This window comes from Leucoraja erinacea, chromosome 16, assembly GCF_028641065.1.
Source record: "Leucoraja erinacea ecotype New England chromosome 16, Leri_hhj_1, whole genome shotgun sequence".
Taxonomy (NCBI): Eukaryota; Metazoa; Chordata; class Chondrichthyes; order Rajiformes; family Rajidae; genus Leucoraja; species Leucoraja erinaceus.
In genome coordinates, this window is record NC_073392.1 from 33,156,130 (window position 1) to 33,175,252 (window position 19,123).

General features: G+C 42.0%; 1 protein-coding gene across 3 annotated transcripts in view; it reads right to left on the reverse strand.

Moving 5' to 3' along the window:
- Positions 1-19,123, reverse strand: part of mtmr14 (myotubularin related protein 14) — a 91,086-nt gene that overhangs the window by 38,814 nt on the left and 33,149 nt on the right. For all 3 annotated transcript variants that reach the window (XM_055648096.1, XM_055648095.1, XM_055648097.1), the window contains exons 6-11: positions 18,707-18,829; positions 11,262-11,335; positions 9,779-9,849; positions 5,321-5,395; positions 3,904-3,970; positions 3,593-3,678 (exon numbers count right to left, since the gene is read on the reverse strand). In XM_055648096.1, the coding sequence (XP_055504071.1) occupies positions 3,593-3,678; positions 3,904-3,970; positions 5,321-5,395; positions 9,779-9,849; positions 11,262-11,335; positions 18,707-18,829 (496 nt within the window). The remainder of the gene's footprint in view (positions 1-3,592; positions 3,679-3,903; positions 3,971-5,320; positions 5,396-9,778; positions 9,850-11,261; positions 11,336-18,706; positions 18,830-19,123) is intronic.

The following is a 19,123-nucleotide window of genomic DNA, read 5'->3' on the forward strand; positions in this document are numbered from 1 at the left end:
CTTAGACTCACTTCCCAATTCAACTCTGCTTGGTCAAGGTAATCCGTTGCTCATTAAATAATTTCAGAGTTTTACCTTTGCTTTCTTACTTGAAAATCTATTCCAATGTTGGTTTTCCCTGATATAACAAAAATCCAAAAAATAATCAATCGGTTACCTACTGGGTGAGCAAGACCAACATTTGCAGCCTATTCGAAATCACCTTTAGGTAGATGCTGTTAAAGACACTGCTTTAACAAGTGAATATTTTTAACGAAGGGACTGCCGTGGTGTGGTTAGAAAGCGTATTCATGGATTTTGACACATTGCTAGTGAAAGGCTGTAACATATTTCCAAGTCAGATTATGCGTGACAAAGAAGAAAGTGCAGACGATGGCTATAAATATCAGCCGTAAATTTGCCTTTCCATCTTTTGAAGCAATCTTACTGTCACTTTCTATTATCTTAAATATACCCGTGATCTTTTTCAGTTATTTCCCTGAAGGGTTTCTGCATAACTCAGCCATCAAACATTAGGAATCTGACTTTATAGATAATGTGCATTCACGGTTCAGAAGATTTGCATATATTTGTATTATTACTTCCAGACCAGAGTGGTTTGTAAAGGTTCTGTCACGGAGTGCATACAATGTATTCAAGTGTTTGCATGCAAATAAAAATAAAAGTTTTTCACAAGAGTTTTAAAGCGCGTAATGATCACTGCAGTTCCAGTGTTCTTTGCAATCAGTGCTGTCGAGAGTCAGTTTCTTTTAAGCATATCTAACCACCATCGGTGCTTTGATTTGACTTAGAATATTAAATTATGGAAGGAATTTGCCACCTTGGCACTGCAATAGAGTGCTCAGCTGCTCAACTGCAATTCTCTAACCAATAGTCAATGGATTACATTTACTATGTTTGGAATAGCTGGATTTGGACCAGAACGTCACTGAGTCAAGAAGTTACTGAGCAGAAAAAAAAGGTAGAAGTTATTGCAAATAGGGATGAAATCTTAAAGATTTAAATGAAAAATAGACGCATAAGAAACAGTGGACACTGAACTAGTCTGAAGAAGGGTCTCGACTTGAAACGTCATCTGTTTGTTCCCTCTATAGATGCTGAGTTCCTCCAGCACTTTGTGGTTTGTAAATTAAAAATACTTGTCCATGTTACTCTGTGCAGAGCAGTTTGGAGACTTTTTCATCCTCAACTGCACCCTCTGTCCCTCATAGCCTCATAGTGAAGTTTTTTCTTAAATGACTTTAGCACTGTCACAGGAAATGAAAAGCCCACACACCCAGGGTTGTGCTATTATAGATGCACTGCTCATGTATAATGACAATTACAAATAGTTCCTTCAGATGAACAACCAATCAAAAACGGCTATTCAGACACAAGGGACATCAGAAGCTGGTTTACCCAAAAAGATACAAAGTGCTGGAGTAACTCAGCACATCAGGCTGCATTTCTGGAGAATATGGCTCGGCGACATTTCAGGTCAGTACCGTTTCTCAGACTGATTGTAGCTGGGAGGCAGGGGGAAGAAAGCTGGAAGAGAGGTGCGAGCAGGCCAAAGACTGGCAAGGAAACAGGTGAGGGGGGTTTGATTTGTAGATGGTTGGAGAAAATTCAGAAATAATAAGACAAAAAGGTCGAGATGAAGTGAATAAAATGTGAAGACAGAAGAAGGAATGAATACTAGTGGAAGGGGACTGGGTGTGAAGAGTGGAAAGGGAGAAATGGCTGCGTATCAGGTGGGCACAGGGAAGGTAGGAGGGAAGGGGAACAAATTGGGGAAGGGGAATAAAGGAAGCCATTTGTAGGTTAGCTATCTAAAATTGGAGGATTAAATGCTCATACCATTAGGTTGTAAGCTACCCAAATGGAAAATGAATTGCTGCTCCTCTAGTTTGCGTGTTGGGCTCAATCTGGCATTGGAGAAGGCCAGGTCAGAAAGGTCAGTATCGGAATGGGAAGGGGAGCTTAAATGGCTAAAATGGTTAACAACCGGGTGATCCAGCAGGCCTCAGTAGACCGAGCATGTATTTGGCAAATCGATCGCATGGTCAATATTTGGTCCTGTCGATGTAATGGAAGTCACGTTGGGAGTACTAAATGCTGTCGATGTTAGAGGAGTGCACGTGGGCCTTTGTTTCATCTGGAAGGACCTTTGGGGTCGTTGGATGGATTCGGGTTTGCAGGGGAAGGAAAGAACCTGGGAGGGGGTGGCATGGGTGGGAAGGGATGAGTGAATCAAGTTGTGGAGGGAGAAGGGATGGGAACCTGTGACTGGTGGATCATGTGAAGGTCGCCAAAATATCAGTTAATGTGTTGGATGCAGAAACTGGTGGAGTGGAAGACAAAGAGACAAGTGTTGTCTGGGGGGAGGGGGGGAATGAGAGCAGACTACGGGACACTAAGGAGATGTGGGTGAGGGTTCCTCTCCGACAGAAGAGGGGAAACCGCGTTTACTAAAGAAAGAAGACATCTTGGATGTTGCAGAATAGAAAGCTTCATATTGGGAGCAGATGCGGCAGAGATGGAGAAATTGAGAGTACAAGATATCATGTTTGCAAGAGGTAGGGTGGGAATAAGTGAAAACTGTGGTAGTCAGTTGATTTATAGTAGATGTCAATAAAATGATTATTCCATTTATCATGAACTTAACTTTAAAAAAAAATTTGTTACTGCACTTATTTCCTTTGGAAAGGGGAAGGGGATCTTGAGGGAACTGAGATTAAGGATTGTGCAATCGGAATTAACAAAGATGATCCAGATAAAATCTTACAAAGTACAAATTTAAAACTTCAGTACAAAGTGGCAATTAAGCAGGATGTTATTCAATAGTCAAGTAACTGAACTTGACAATGCAACTTGGTTTGACATAATTGGGTGCATTTTTGGCACAGAGATTGATAGGTATGTGTTGGAGGGAAACATGAGATGAGTTTCAATAAACATGTGATCCTGCCTTTTCATAAGAATTTAATAATCAGGAAGAATTTTAAATGTAAAATATAAAGCAAAATAATATCAGCAGCTGATTTAATTATTATTGTATCATCTATTTAATTTCTGCTTGGAACCTTCATGATTTTCAGAAAGAATTTTGTGTCTTGCAGTATTGAATCTCAGAGGTTAAAGTTGATGGTGCTAAACCTTGAATTTACAGCAGAGGGCAGTACAGTGTGTGAATTGAGAAAGTTGAAATAGTTTGTGTTATCACCAGGACTGCCTAAATATCATTCACAAATCTGCCTGAATCGAGTAAATTATAGATACCACTGCGATAAATGGTTAGTAAAATACTGATTAATAGTGTCCCAACAAATACAAGTTTGATGGGGATACAAAGAACTGCAGATGCTTGAATTTTGAGCAAATCACAAAGTGCTGGAGTAATTCAGCTAGGCTGCATCTGTGGAGGGAACAAATAGGTGACGTTTTGGCTCAGGACCCTCAGACTGATCAAAAGGGCCATGATCCTAAACGTCACACCCATTCCTTCCACAGATGCTGTTTACGTGCAAGAAGTTTCCTTTGACAATAGTTGTATATTTTAATACATGTCTGTTGTTTATGCAACTTATGGAAACATGGCATTAATACTTACAGCCCATAGAGAGAGACGAAGGAGAGAAATAAAGAGTGGCGTGCGATCCCAGCCAGAAATACAGTGCACTAACAAACCGCTGTCTTCTGTCAAAAGGAAGGATAAAACAATGAGATCAGAATATCAAAGCAAAATAAACCAGCATATAAATAAAGCTGCAATTGACACGAGGTTAAAACATAATTGTAGTTCACCATAAAGAGCTGACTTACAAATATGATTGTTGTTGACTTGCAAATATGATTGTTCGAAACACCAAACAATTACATTGGAAAAATGGTCAGAAAATAGGAATCAAAATCTAGGCTTACCATCCCGATTTATTATATGGATGAGCAGCTTCAGGTAATTTTGTGTCTGTTGAACGAGGTCCCAAGACTATAGAGAGGAGAAACCATCAATAGTGTTAATTTGACCTGACTGGATAGGCACATGTAAAGGTCTTGGCTTTGAACATGAACCTGGGAGAGAGTCTGTTGATACATTGTTTAAAATGCAGTAATTGATATTCCATTAATAATAGGTTGTCAAAATGTAGCTTTTAAAACAAAGAAAACCTGGAAGAAAGTTACCTATTGTAACTGTGGCGTGGCGACTATTTGCAGACAGTGAGTATGCAAGCAAAGAATTTCACTGTGCCTTATCATGTGACGATAAAGTATTAGTATTGCATTCCATTCCAACCTGTAGCTCCTCCCCCCCAAGAGCATGAGTCGCAAAAGATCAGTCGGAAGGTATTGCAAGAAATTAGGAAAACTAACAGATATTTACCATTTATCACTGGGGAAACCGAACACAAATATAGGGAGGATATGCTTCAGTCATATAGCACTGAACTGCATTTTATAGCTTTTACTTTCACGTTCTCTCTCTTTCTGACTGCATTAATTTTATAGTTTTTAAGTTTCTTTGTTCATGTGCTCCCTCTAACTTCTCTAAACCAAATGACTATATTTCTTGTCATTGTTGTATCCCTGGACTCAACCAGAGATATTCCCTTTGTACTCTTCATTTCTTTCCACCCTTTCTGCAAGTTAAGACAAATTGTTTTCTCTTACCCAGTCTGATAAAAAAAGGTCCACACCTGGAGTACTGTGTTCAGTTTTGGTCCCCTAATTTGAGGAAGGACATTCTTGCTATTGAGGGACTGCAGCGTAAGTTTACAAGGTTAATTCCCGGGATGTCGGGACTGTCATATGCTGAGAGAATAGGCTTTATACTCTGGAGTTTAGGATGAGAGGGATCTTATTGAAACATATAAGATTGTTAAGGGGTTGGACACGCTAGAGACAGGAAACATGTTTCCGATGTTGGGGGAGTCCAGAACCTGGAGCCACTGTTTAAGAATAAGGGGTAAGCCATTTAGAACGGAGATGAGGAAATACTTTTTCAAACAGAGAGTTGCGAGCCTGTGGAATTCTCTGCCTCAGAGGGCGGTGGAGGCCGGTTCTCCTGATACTTTCAAGAGAGAGCTAGATAGGGCTTTTAAAGATAGCAGAGTCAGGGGATATGGGGAGAAGGCAGGAACGGGGTACTGATTGAGGATGATCAGCCATGATCACATTGAATGGCGGTGCTGGCTCGAACGGCCGAATGGCCTACTCCTGCACCTATTGTCTTCAAACAGAAATGTTAACACTGCTTCTCTTTTCATAGATACTGCCTGTCGAAATAAAAACAAACGGTTTCCCTTAAATGCAGAATCCAGAGTTATTGGAGCAATCTCACCTGATAATCCCTCCAGTCAATGTGTAGATTCTCGGTCAAGGATGGAGGGATATTCAATGGTGCATCAACAAAATCCTATGTAGAAACATGATCAAAAATGTTGTCACTGAACAGTACATATAACACACATTTTTTACTGACCAGGGGTCACAGTCAATGGTTCACAGCAGGGTTAACATGATTGTGAATCTTTTGCAATTCACACTGCTGCTCAGTATAATAAGTTTCTACTCTCACTGAGCTCCATGATAGGCCTTTCACCTGAATCCCAGGCAACAGTCAATAACAACACAGAGGAGAGCAGGCAACTTCTTTCCTCGTGTGGGCCTGGAAGGATTACAATGTATCAAAGAGGAGATTCTCACTAAGGAAATGACCCCGAGTAGCTGTACAGCAGTTGATGTCATAACCAACTGATAGGATAACAAATAAAAGGAGATTTTAAACTGAATTGGGCTGGCCAGAGACTTTTTCTTTAAATGAATGCCAAATGTAGATGCAGTAAGATGCGTTCTTGTGCGGCAAAATACAGAAATGAATGCAGAAGATACAGGAAATTGAAAGCGCACACCACCAGACCAGCAACGTGCCGTCAGGGTGGGTAAGGTAGGCCCTGCCTACTCTGAATAAAATTATAAAATGGTAATTTTTAAATATAAATGGTAAAGGCACGGGAGAATTATGCCTATTTAAGAGATCGGTCTCTTAGGTAGGCATAATTCTCCGTGCCTTTCATCCGTAGTAGATGTAACACGTGAAAGTGTGTTCAGCTCACATGCCGTCGATGCTGCTCCAAGCCGTCAATGACAAGACGAGCTGAAAGCAGCTGAAATTCTGCCTTTGCACCATGGACTGCATACTGCGCATGCGCAGGTTTCTTGGCGGGTTTTTCAAACATGGATTGTCATTATCTTAAGAGTATCTTAAGAAGCAAAGGGAGTAGAATGGAGTTTGTGCCCAAATAATGTGGTAAGTAGATGTCTTTGAGCTATATGTTTTTAAATACCGTATTTCCCGGCAATGAAGACCCAAAAATAAGGCACAAATATTTACATGCGTTTTGAAGGCCGAAGGTTAGGTTGTTAGCCAAGATAGACTTGGCTATCCCTCAGTACAGCAACATCAAGAACGATGTTGCTGTATTGAGGGATAGCCAAGTCTATCACAGCGTGTTGGGAGTCTGGCCAGGGGTAAAGTTGCGGGGAGGGCAGGAGGTTTTAGAAGGATGAGGTCAGGGATCAAGCCAGCAACTAGCTTAAGAGCGGGCGATGGATAACAGGACAGTGGCGCCAACAGACAAGAAGCCGAAGCAAAGAAGTCGAAGCCAAAGAACGGAATGGAAATGAGGCCGAAACGCCAATAAACTGAAAGAGTCCGAAGACGAAATGCCTACTAACTGAAAGGATGGGATGCCTAAATGCAAACTAACCGAAAGGGCGGGACGCCTAAATCCCAAGGAACCGAAAAGCTGCGTCACCTAAAAGCAAACTTACTGATTGGCCGCTCTGTCGAAACACCATCTGCCCGAAAGGCGGCGTCGCCTACAGGCCGAAGGACCGACTGCCACTCGACAGAAATGTCCAATAACGGACTTGACGTTGCCGGGGGGGGGGGGCGGAACTTGTCAGCGATTGGTCCAGACCCCCCGCATCCATCACATCACTGTGAAGGCATGAACATTGTGCCAAACCTCCGCTCCACCCAACCCGCAGCCCGCGGAGGGTGGCCGTGGGATAGTGGGGGCTGTCCCGAACGATGCACACCTTCGGCCGCTTTCAACTTGGTGCTTGGGTTCTGATTGCCCAGTCACCCATGGCATTTAGGCGTCTCATCCTTTCGGTTAGTAGGCGTTTCATCTTCGGACTTCCGGTTTATTGTTGTTTCGGCATCGTTTCCATTCCGTTTTTTGGCTTCTTTGCTTCGGCCTCTCGTCTGTCGACGCCACAACCGCACACGGGTGGAGCTTACTCCTGTGGCAGCGCGAGTAACCTCAATTGGTCATTTGTTCGCGCTGACACAAGAGTAAGCTCCACCGCCCGTTGTCCTGTTATCCATTGCCCGCTGACCCACTCCACTCTATGATCTTTGCTCTTGAGCTGGTCCCCTCACTGCCCGGTCTACATTGAAAGACATGGACCAGGCAGTGAATGTCATGCTGTGTCACCCAGCGCAGCAGTTGAGCCCGTGTCCTGCTCCCGGCGGCAGTCGGAATTTAAGGATTTGCGGGAAGCGGCTGACATGAGCGAGGCCAGCGAGCGGCAGGAGAGGTGTTCAGACGGAGAGCACTGCCAGAGGTGAGTGGGCAGGCAGAAAGCGCTGAGGTCCCGGCGGCCGCTCGCAGCAACCCGAGCTACTTCCCTCCCTGGCCACAATGTGGTGGCTCCGCGCCCGAAGCGCCGTGAGTGAGTGGGTTTTGGCATGATCCCCGACCCCCTCTTTCTCAACGCTCCTGCCCTCCCCGCAATTTTACCCCTGGCCAGACTCCTCACACGCTGTGAAAGGAACTCTCCCCCCAATTGGTCGCTTGAACTAGTATTGTCATTCAATACTATTGTCATTCAGTAATTCAGAATGAGGGAGGCTTGGAAGCCTTGGGCAAATTGAATTGTTACTTTCTTTGTTTTTATTTTTATTTTTTGAGCATGAGAAATTCTATGTCCCGCCAGCCTTCTTTCAAAATTTAGCAACTCTAAATAGGGGTGCGTCTTCGATGCAGATGCGTCTTCATTGCCGGGAAATACGGCACTTTATGAAGAGATATGGCTTTTGAAGGCTTTATGAAAGTCGACTGACAGCTTACGGAGAGGAGAACAATCTGCGCATGCGCAGTTTTACATTTTTTTAAAAGTCGACTGACTGCCTACCCTGGGTAATTACTCACGGCACGTGCCTGCACCAGACTCAGGAACAGCTTGTTCCATATGGTTATCAGGCTTCTGAATGATCCTTCCATAAGCAAGGGAACAGTAGGATTCATCTCCTCCTCATTGTGGACATTGGACTGTGCCTCTGGAACTGTTGTGCTACAGTGTTCAGAACTATATCTGTATTTTATCCATCACTCTACTTATTGCACTTATGTTTGACTTGATTTTTGTTTATGTGTAGTGTTATCTGATTTGATTGTATAGCATGCAAAACAAAGCTTTCACTGCACCTTGGTGCACGTGGCAGTAATAATCCTAACTAAAACAATGTCTAGAAAGTGCTAAGTACAAGGCAATATGTTGGTTTTAATTAAGAAATGAATGACGCAGGGGAAAAGCTGTTCCCTGGAAGCAGAGCAGCTTGAAATAAAGTGCTATTAATATAAAATTAAATGTCAGACAGAATAGAGAACAAGGTATACCTCGACACACACAGTTCTGAGGCTGCAGAATCCACTGCCAGTATTACTGATTAACAAAATTGTGTTCACGTTAAAGATTAGATTTGTCATGGGACGAAAAGGAGATAAAGGGATACAAACTCAGCTTGGTTGCATTACATCGTGGCCCTTTGCTCCAATGCAGGACAAAATCCTGCACATCAATGCTGTGTGGGAGGAAACCAGAACACCCTGAGAAAATCCACATGGTCACAGTGAGAACGTACAAACTCCTTACTGACAGCACCCTTAGACCCCTGTCTCACTGTGCGATTCCACCCACAAGTGATCCCGAGTTTAAAACAAATCAAACTCGTGGTAATCACGTAGAATTAACGTAGCGGGAACGTCGGAACTCGTGGACCTAACTTAGCGACTCATAACTCGAAAGATTTTCACGAGTTAACAAGTTTCCCCGAGTACCTGCCGTTATGTCCACGAGTTCCGATGTTCCCGCTATGTTAATTCTACGTGATTACCACAAGATTGATTTGTTTTAAACTCGGGATCACTCGTGGGTGGACTCGCACCGCGAGACAGGGCCATTAGTCAGATACAAATGCGGACCTCTGGCGCTCCAAGGCAGGAACTCTTCCCCTGTGTCGCCCTTCCTGGAACAAATATCAGTGTAGTGGAATTTAAAGCAATCTTTAGCCTAGTTCCACAATTGCTATGTACGTTGGTAAAACCTTCCTTGCCAAAGTCTTGTTTATAATAAAAAATGTTGAATCAATAACATTATTGACTTTTTCAGATACGCCTTTAACTTACAAACTATTTTTTGGTCCAAACAAAATAACACTTTCTCTCCATGGGAATATAATGTACCAGGGTGTCAAAATGCACTTAATTGAGCCTTTTTAATTCACAAAATTTCACCAAGTGTACCATTTTCTAGGAATGCAACCGGTTCAAGGATTTGAGTGCACAATTTTGTCACTCATTTCCTTGCCACAAAATGCCCTCATGAATCAGCAACCTACCTTCTTAGGGCCTCCGGAATAGTAATAAGTTAAAAAAATAAACAAGGTGAACAGGATGTGAACAAAGCCTGTGCTTACTTACACACCTTCTGTCACGTGTAAGCTCACCTGGTTCCAATTGAACACCAGCCCTTCAGCTGTGTAATCGCGATCCTTGTAATCCTTAAAAAATTCACAACCTGCAGACAATGCAGAAGAAAATGGGTCACAGCAGTTCTTCACTGAGTTCTGGCTAAAATCCATCCATCACCCACAACACATATTTTGCTTGGGCAGCTTACAACCCAGCGATAGTAATATTGATTGATCTAACTTCAAGTAACCCTTGCTTCCCCCTCTCTCCATCCCTCCCCCAACCGTAGTTCTCCTACCAGTTTCACTGCCTTGATTAATTTTACTGTTTGTATGCCTGCTCATCAGCCTACAATGAACCATTGAACATTTCCTTGATCACCGGCTGCTTGGATCTGACTTTCTCACACCTTACATGTTCTTTGTACCCTTCCATATCTCTAACTTCCTTCTCCACTGACTCGCAGTATGAAGGGTCTCAAGCCAAGAAGTCATGCATTCCTCCTCTCCAGAAATGCTGTCTGTACTACTGAGTTGCTCTGACATTTTGTGTCTATCTTTGGTGTAAACCAGCATTGTGCAGTTTCTTCCAACACATATATAGTAACTGATGTCTGTGGGAGATAGCCATGCAGAAAACGATTGCTGTATCTTCTACCAATACCACAGTGACTGTACTTCAAGTGCTTAGGACTGTCCTGAACTTTAGAAATACAAATACTGATTGTCATAAAGATAGATTCATGGCACTGGAGTAACTCAGTGGGTCAGGCAGCATCTCTGGAGAAAAAAAGGATGGTGTTGTTTTGAATCAGGACAAGAAGAGCTCCAATCCTTTTTCTCCAGAGATGCTGCCTGACCTGCTGAGTTACTCCAACACTTTGTATTGATATTTGTTTTAAACCAGCATGTGCAGTTCTTTGTTTCTACTGATTGTCCTACCTCTACAACTGCACCTGGGTTTAAATCGACTTACAAAAAAACAATTAAACATCTGAAGAATACATGAGTGAATGTTATGAAGTGAAATTTAAATTGGAAAAAATTATTCAGCATAAGTAATTATTTGACCAATGAATGGACAAAGCAATGATTTCTTTATCCCATATACATCACTCATCAAGAAATAATCCACAATTGCCAACACTTTTCCCAATATATTTAATAATTCGAATAAATCAAATCAAAATGCTTGATTGCAAATTATTAAGAAAATTATAATCCAGGTGTGGTGCTGTGCCAATTTAAAAATTATAGTTATTCCACTGAACAGCTCTTAAAGAAACACTTCTCCAAGTTTAGATTGCTGTGTTAAGCTGACAATCTGTTCTGTGGGCCATCTAAGACATTAACTATCCACATTAGCTCCCTGGTCTCGCAAAAAGCAGTAACCTTGTACTGCGTCCACAGCATATACCCGCATTTATACATAAAGTATAATTATGCTTTAAAAAAAAACATGAAGCAGTGACTTTATTAAGCTCTTCATTCTGCAAACAAGTTGCTGTGAAGTAATTACCTGGGTAAGGTATAGACAATAAGGTGAAATCTGCATACCGCTGTGCTTTGTCCACCTTCTCGGATGAGGTCACACTGAAAAGGAAAAAAAGGTCAACATTACTTTCAAGTTCCACACATCCCCAATTTCTCTCACATCCCACTCCGTCCCATTTTATTTTTTTGATTACTTGGTTATCAAGAGGGGGTGTATAAATGCAAAATTGAAAATATGCATCCCATTTGATATTGTCTTTATCACATTTTTCCACATAAGAAAGCTGGATGCTGAGTAGAACGAGACCCTGACAGAGGACATTGAAACCAGCCTGAAAATACACTTTGTCTATTCATGCAATATTAGTATATTCCACCAGGCACTGCCACTGAGTAATCCCTTGATTTATAGCCAGCTATAATGCTTATGATCTGGATTGAAAATGCTTAAAATCATTGAATAAACTCATGGCTCTTAATGGGTCTAATCTGATTTTGTCTCCTGATCCGAGTATGCCTCATCAGCTGAGAACTGTTTCCACTATTCCATTAGCCTTTGTCAAATGAATAATAGACTTCACCATGATGAGAAGAGTCCTATACTATGAGTACATTAGCAAGTAGTCAGCTATACATACACAAATGGAAAAAGTTAGATGGAAACAATACCAATAAATTAATGCAATTTACTGAAACGTGCAATATCCATCATAGTTTAACACACAAAGAGAGACAAAATGCTGGAGTAACTCAGCGGGTCAGGCAGCATCTCTAGAGAAAAATAATATGTGACAGTTCGGTTTGGAACCCATCGTCCAATTCAAGACAAGATCTTCAGACGATCTGACCCAAAAAGTCATCGATTCTATTTCTCCTGTGATGCTGCCTGACACGCTGAGTTACTCCAGCATTTTGTGACTATCTTCGGTGTAAATCAGCATCTGCAGTTCCTCCCTTCGTAACACACAAAAAGCTTTGGAACATGACCCGAGTTTCTAATAAATCAGTTCTGTTTTGCTTAGTTTCCCCTACCACATTGCCCCATCAATATGTATCACTGTTACACATAGACATTGTATACTTTTGCAAAGCAAGATTAATCGTTTCCCTGGTTTATTTTCATCCGTCAAAAAAATGAGATATTTTTAAATTCTTCCAGCAACTCCAAATACATCCTGTTTAAGAGGGCATGAACATCGAATTCTCCCAATTTTGTTAGTCCTTGCTGTCTCCTCCCCTTCCTCAGCCCCCCTGCTGTCTCCTCCATCCCCCAGCCTCTGGCTAAAACAGATCATCCTGAAGAAGGGTTTTCGGCCCGAAACTTTGCCTATTTCCTTCGCTCCATAGATGCTGCTGAATTTTCTCCAGCTTTTTTGTGTAACCTCCAAATACATCCTGTAGCTTTGAGTTAAGACTGAAATATTGAAAACCGAAAGAGAAATGGAAACAAAATAAAAGCTTGTGGATGAAGTTCTTCTAAATTAATCTGCCTGTCCCTTCAAATTAAAAACGTAGTTACAATCTGATCCCGCATCAGATCTACCACTGATCTGCCCCTCCCTTTGCATCAAAAAGGATTTCGTTACAGATTCCTTTAAAGAGGGAGCAGGTTCTACAGAATTATGTTCAAACTTAAATATTTTCAAAACATTCCCATAATCTTTAAGTGAAAAATATTCACAAATATGTACCAGGGAACATTATTTTAGATCAAAGTTCTTTAAATTTCTTTAAGAGCCAGTGACAGAAAGGAGTTCTGCATTCACCAGATCTAATCCAGTCATGGCAATGAGAGCTGTTAGCCCATATAAGCAAAAAGCCCATTACGTTACTCCATGTAAGCAAAGTCTTGTGATGCTCACATGATACACATGATGCTTTGTGAACTTCAGAATCGCCAATCACACTTTTTGGTACAATGTTATTTTTTTTTAAATTAGACAAGCAAAACAAAAACATCACAAAAGTGTGAAATGTGCGAGCATCACAGTTGGTAGGTAACAATTTCCAAATTGTACCATAAGGTATACGTTAACAATCAGCTCTAAACTATAAATGAGCGATTAGAAATCTGTATAAAATCTTACTTAGCCTTTCATTATTTTTTAATTGAGTTTAAGCCACTAAATAATACTTTATTTCTGTTTTTTTGTTTTATAGCCTTGAATGCAATGGAAGATTCTTTTTTTTTTTTAACTTTGGAGGACGGTCGATAGATTTTCACATTCCAAATGAGCATTTGCAAAGTAAGCTGGCAGGGTTACTTGGGGGAGAAACACGAGGCAAATTGACAAAGTTTATATCAAGAAAGAAAACAATAAAGAGAAAGACATCATTACAACAGCTGTTTGATCATACTAGATCTAGAGTCCAGAATATTGAACCGATGTAAACAGCTAAATGAGAGTAATGTCTATCACAGTGATCTTTGTCGTAGAGTTCAGGCAGCTTGTCAAAGACTGACTTATGCAAGTTCTTGCAATGATATAGGATAGCCCAATTATGTGCGTTGTAAAACAAAGACCAAGACCAACCAAGAGACAAGAGTGTTTTATTGTAGCATGTCCCAAACAGAACAACTGTCTTACTTGCAGCAGCACGACAGCATAGGAGGTGTCATCCTGTATGGTATGGCTGCCCAGCCTGCAGCTGTCCGTTTTCACTTCTTTTTTTTATTTTTAGTTAGTTGAGTTTTTGTTTTTCGGAGCTCTAGTCTTTTGTATGTGGGGGGGGGAGGGAAGGGGGAAAATGCTTTTCGGGGTTCGTACCTGGTCGGGAGAGGCGGCTTTTCTCCAGGCAGCTTCTTCGACCCGTCCTTGCGGCCTACAGCGTGCCTGGAGCGGCGTTTCCTGAGGGAACCGGCCAGAATCTTGGCTTTGGTGGTAGCACAACGCTGGAGCACTATCGCAGAGCGGGCGATGCCTTGCCCGGGTCACCGCACTGGAACTCACTTTAACATCGGGAGCCTGGGATCTCTCGCCGAGATCGCCAGTGGTGAAGCTCCATCCAGCGCGGCCTGCCAGCTTGGTGGAGCTCCATCCAGCGCGGCCTGCCATCTTTGGAAGCCGCGGTCTCCGGTAAGGAAGCGGCCGTTCCAGGTATCTCAAGTCGCTGAGAGGATTCTCCCGACGCCGGAGCACCATCATCCGGCTAGAAGGGCCTGGAACATCGGGTCTCCGTAAAGGCGACTGCGGAGGCCTCAGTAGGCCTGACTATGGGTGGACATGGGGATGGGGACTGTGACTTTGATCCTTCCCTCATAATCATAATCATTGTAGGAGCCCCACTCACCAAATTGTTTTAAAATTTCTTTATTACGCATTATGCAAGGAGGGATCTTTTATGTGTTGGCAATGGAATAACGCTGTTTCACGACATGCAGCAGAATGATTGAGCCTCTTTAATAAAGAACCATTTGAACCTTAGGAATGCTGTAAATTTATAATGAATGTAAACAATCACACATGCCCTTCTGCAGTATAGAGTTGCTCAAATGTTTGGGACTGCATGCGTCTTGTCACATATGGATGCAAATAGTAAAGGAACCAATTTAGCTGTCTGCATCCATTCAGAGAGAGCCTCCCAGCCATGCGGTACCTTACAGCATTTGATCAATTGCTGTTCATTTTCACACCCAAATTACTTTTAAAATATGATGAAGGTTTCTACCTCCAACATCCTTTCAGGCAATTTATTCTAGAACAGCACCAACTGCAGTGATTTTTCTCCTTCACCCCTCTCGTACAATATCAATGACTTTAAATCTATTCCTCAAGTATTTGACTAATGCTAATAGACGTTATAGGTTTTCAGGCTCCTATGGGCCATTCATCCTGATGGCTGGAGTGCCAGCCAAATTGTCCCATCTTCCAGAGTGGTGTGGGTCTCTCTATGCCGAGGCTGCAACTTTTTCTGGACAGTGATTTTGTAAATGGTGTTCGATGCAATATCATGCTGTACACTAAAACAAAATCCACAATCACTAGAACTTAAAAAGAATCTTCAGGTCAACTGAAACCACCTCATCTTGCCCCTTGCATCCACATACATCACAAACAGCAAGGGTTCCAGGACTAATGCTAGAGGCATGTGTAGCCCCCCCACACCCGAACTAGGAGCCCCTCTCACCAAATTATCCTCTCCTGTCGCCAAGACCAATTCTTGATGCAGTTGGAGAAAGGTTGGCCTGGATCCGCTGTGCCTAATCTTCCAGGCAGCAGAATAGAGTGGGACTTTGTCAATATTGTTCTTCCGAATCCAGAAAACTGCACCTCAGATTTATAATGAATGCGGATTTCACAATTGTCATTGTGCAGTGTAGAGTACAGAAATGTTTGGGAATGCATGCTTAGCATCTCCATAAGAGCGACATAAGGAAACAATTTAGCTGTCTGCAAAAATGCAGAGAATAGCCTGTCAGGGGGGGGGGTACCTTACAGCATTTGAACAATTGCTGTCCATTTTCACACCCAAATTACTTTAGTATGATGAAGGACCTCCAACATCCTTTCAAAGAATTTATTCTCGACCTGCACCAACGGCAGTGATTTTTCTCCTTAGCATCCCTCTCGTATGATATGACTTTAAACATTCCATGGTTGGGGTTTGAGCAGTGCTTGGCGAAATGAGCGCCCTCCGCAGACAGCATTGATTTGGACAGACTCAGCCCATCACATTCGTGCCACCAAATTGATCCCATTGGGCAGCATTTTCACCACCCTCTGCAATTCTATGCCGAGGCGGAGACAGTGCTTTTCTGGACAGTTTTTAAATGGTGTCAGATCAATATCATGCTGTACACTAAGATTACCCTCCAGCGGTAGAACTTCACCAGGATCTTGAGGAGACAGACTGACAAACTTCAGTCTCATCAGCCCTTGCAGACGCTGATGAGCCTTCTTGAGCAGAGGTTCCAGTACTAATACAAGAGAGGTCATCGGACCCCCCCCCCCCCCCCAGGAACCTGAAGACCCTCTACCATCATCCGTTCCTCCTCCGTCCAAGCCAATTCTTGGGGCAGTTTGCCAACTTGCCCTTCCTGAAGTCTACAATGAGCTCCTTGGTCTTCTTGGAGTTAAGGGCCAGGTTGTTGTCAGCGCACCATGCTGCTAAGTGCTGGACCTCTTCCAGACCTACTGCTCTGCCCTCATCAATATACCTTGTTACCTCATCAAAGGAATTCAATTAGATTGATTAGACAAGATCTGCCCTTGACAAAGGCACCCAGGCTATCTTCAAATAGTTCCCGATTTTCTTAGTAGTTATTAATCCTATCCCTCAGATTTTTTCCCCCAATAACTTCCATACGACTTATGTTAGGCTCACAGGTCTGCAATTATCAGTTATTTTCCTGCTGCCCGTCTTGAAAAGAAGGATATTCTCGTTATTTGTATCTCATGTCTCAACCAGGACTGCATCCCACAGCGGCCTGGAATAATTCTCATCCGTCCTGGGGAGATATCCAGCTTCAAGCTTGCTATGCAATTAACATATCCTATTTATGGTATCCTGCACTATAATTTCACCTTTCCCTTCGCCAGGTTCTCCAACTACAAAGTCTGTTTTTTATGCAAATAATAACGAAAAACATTCATTTAGGACCTCACTTTATATCTTTTCGATCCACACTCAAATTGCACCCATTGTCCATAATGGACCGTACTCTTCACCCGATTACTCTTTAGTCTTTAACATACATTAAAACAAACCTTGGATTTACCTTCCTACTTTTAGCACCTTCTAAATTTTATTCAGCTCATTCAAGTCTCCCATTGCTCTCCTCTGTTCCACAGAAAACCACTGTACATCAACCAGTTTTCTCATAGCTATAATTTTTTACCCATGAAATATCCTTATAAATTCCCCAGCATCTCCTAAAAATCATATCGTTCCTGGAATGGGTGGCGCAAGCTGAACCCGTTGACCAAGTGGCAATGTGGCCTAACTAGTGTTGCTTTCCTATTCTGATGGTCATATTTAGTCTTCTGATTTGCACCAAGAATCTATTTTAACCTCAAAATGTATAGTGATTTCAAGAAAAATTAGAGATTAATGCAAAATTGCTCACTCACAACCATAATAAATCACGTTTCAGGAAGACACTCTTTAAATTTAAATGTCCCCTTTATTTCCAACATAAGTTTTTTTGAAGGAGGATTCTTTTTTTAAGAACAGCACTGCCCTACACTCAGTTCTATCGCAATAGATGTTATAATGCAATTTTGCATCACATATGTTGAACTTGTTTCATAAATTAAAAATTGTAAGCTAATTTTAGAAATACATTTTTAATTTTAAACTTTACCGTGGACATGGGCAATCAGAGCAAGGCTTTGTTTATTGTCAACATTTATTTTGCTGGAGAGATGAACAATCAATCAATAAGAGTATTGCCACACACGAGAGGCCGTACACTATAGGCCAAACAGTATATAGCTGGCAAACCCCTGAAAGAGTTTAAAGAAATACTTTCACGGTCATTTACATCAATAATGAGCTCCACATTACCTACTTTGTGGAATATGTTGGCATGGTAATGCCGCTGGTAGAGCTGCTGTCTTACAGTGTCAGAGAGTCAAGTTCAAGATGAGAAGAACTTTTTTCACACAGAGAGTGGTGAATCTCTGGAACTCTCTGCCACAGAGGGTAGTTGAGGCCAGTTCTTGGCTATATTTAAGAGGGAGTTAGATGTGGCCCTTGTGGCTAAGGGGATCAGGGGGTATGGAGAGAAGGCAGGTACGGGATACTGAGTTGGATGATCAGCCATGATCATATTGAATGGCGGTGCAGGCTCGAAGGGCCGAATGGCCTACTCCTGCACCTAATTTCTATGTTCTATGTTTCAAACTTGACTTTGGGTACTGCCTGTGTGGAGTCTGTACGCTCTCCCTGTGACATCATGGGCTTCCTCCGGGAGGTCCGGTTTCCTCCCACATCCCAGAGATGCGTGGATTTGTAGTATAATTGGCCTCTGTAAAGTGCCCCGAATGTGTAGAGAGTGGATGTGTGAGTGGGATAACAGAATTAGTGAGAACGGGTGATCAGTGGTCTGCACGGACTTGGTGGGCTGAAAAGCCTATTTTATGCAGTATCTTTCAATCAATCAATTTGCTATGGTAAAATCTGGACTCTTAATTCCTAGATTATTAATTCAGAATCACGATTAGAATATTTTTTCTGCAGAGTAAAAGTGGTAGGGACGGAAATATCAAACTTTGCTGCTGTGCCTCATGCACACTTGAAGGCTCCAAGTGCTGGAACTAATATAAATTTAACTAGCTATTGGACAAAGTAAAGCTGATTATAACAATATTTTAGAGAAGTTATATATTAATCTGACAGGCATTCTGTTATGTTTCTTGCCCCAAAGGTTTTCTGCTATCACCAATAGTAAACTTTGCCTCCATTTTATTACTTAGGTTAGTGCTTCATCAGGTTGTTTTTATGCAACGCAATCTGGTTATCACTTACTTCAACCCAAACTTCACTTTCTTCTTCTCCACCATCAGGTCACAGATGTAACGAATGGAAAGATAGCGCAGTAACTTTATGTCATGACCTCGAACCTTATCGAATAACTGGGAATCACCATTTCTGGAATAATAAAATGTAGAAAAATAAAGCAAGGTCATAATGAAAGTCAAACCGAGTGTCCTAACTGAACACTGAGTAGTGATTACGACTGCAAAAATAATACTGCATTTTTCCAAGAAGTAAATTTGTGAAAGAGCTACTATATTCAGATTCTGTTGAAGCTTGCAAGCATACTGCTTCTTTAAACAATACACAATGACACACAGTAGAGCTGCTGCCTTACAGTATCAGAGACCAGGGTTTGATCCTGATTACAGGTGCAGTCTATATGGAGTTTGCACGTACTCCCTGTGA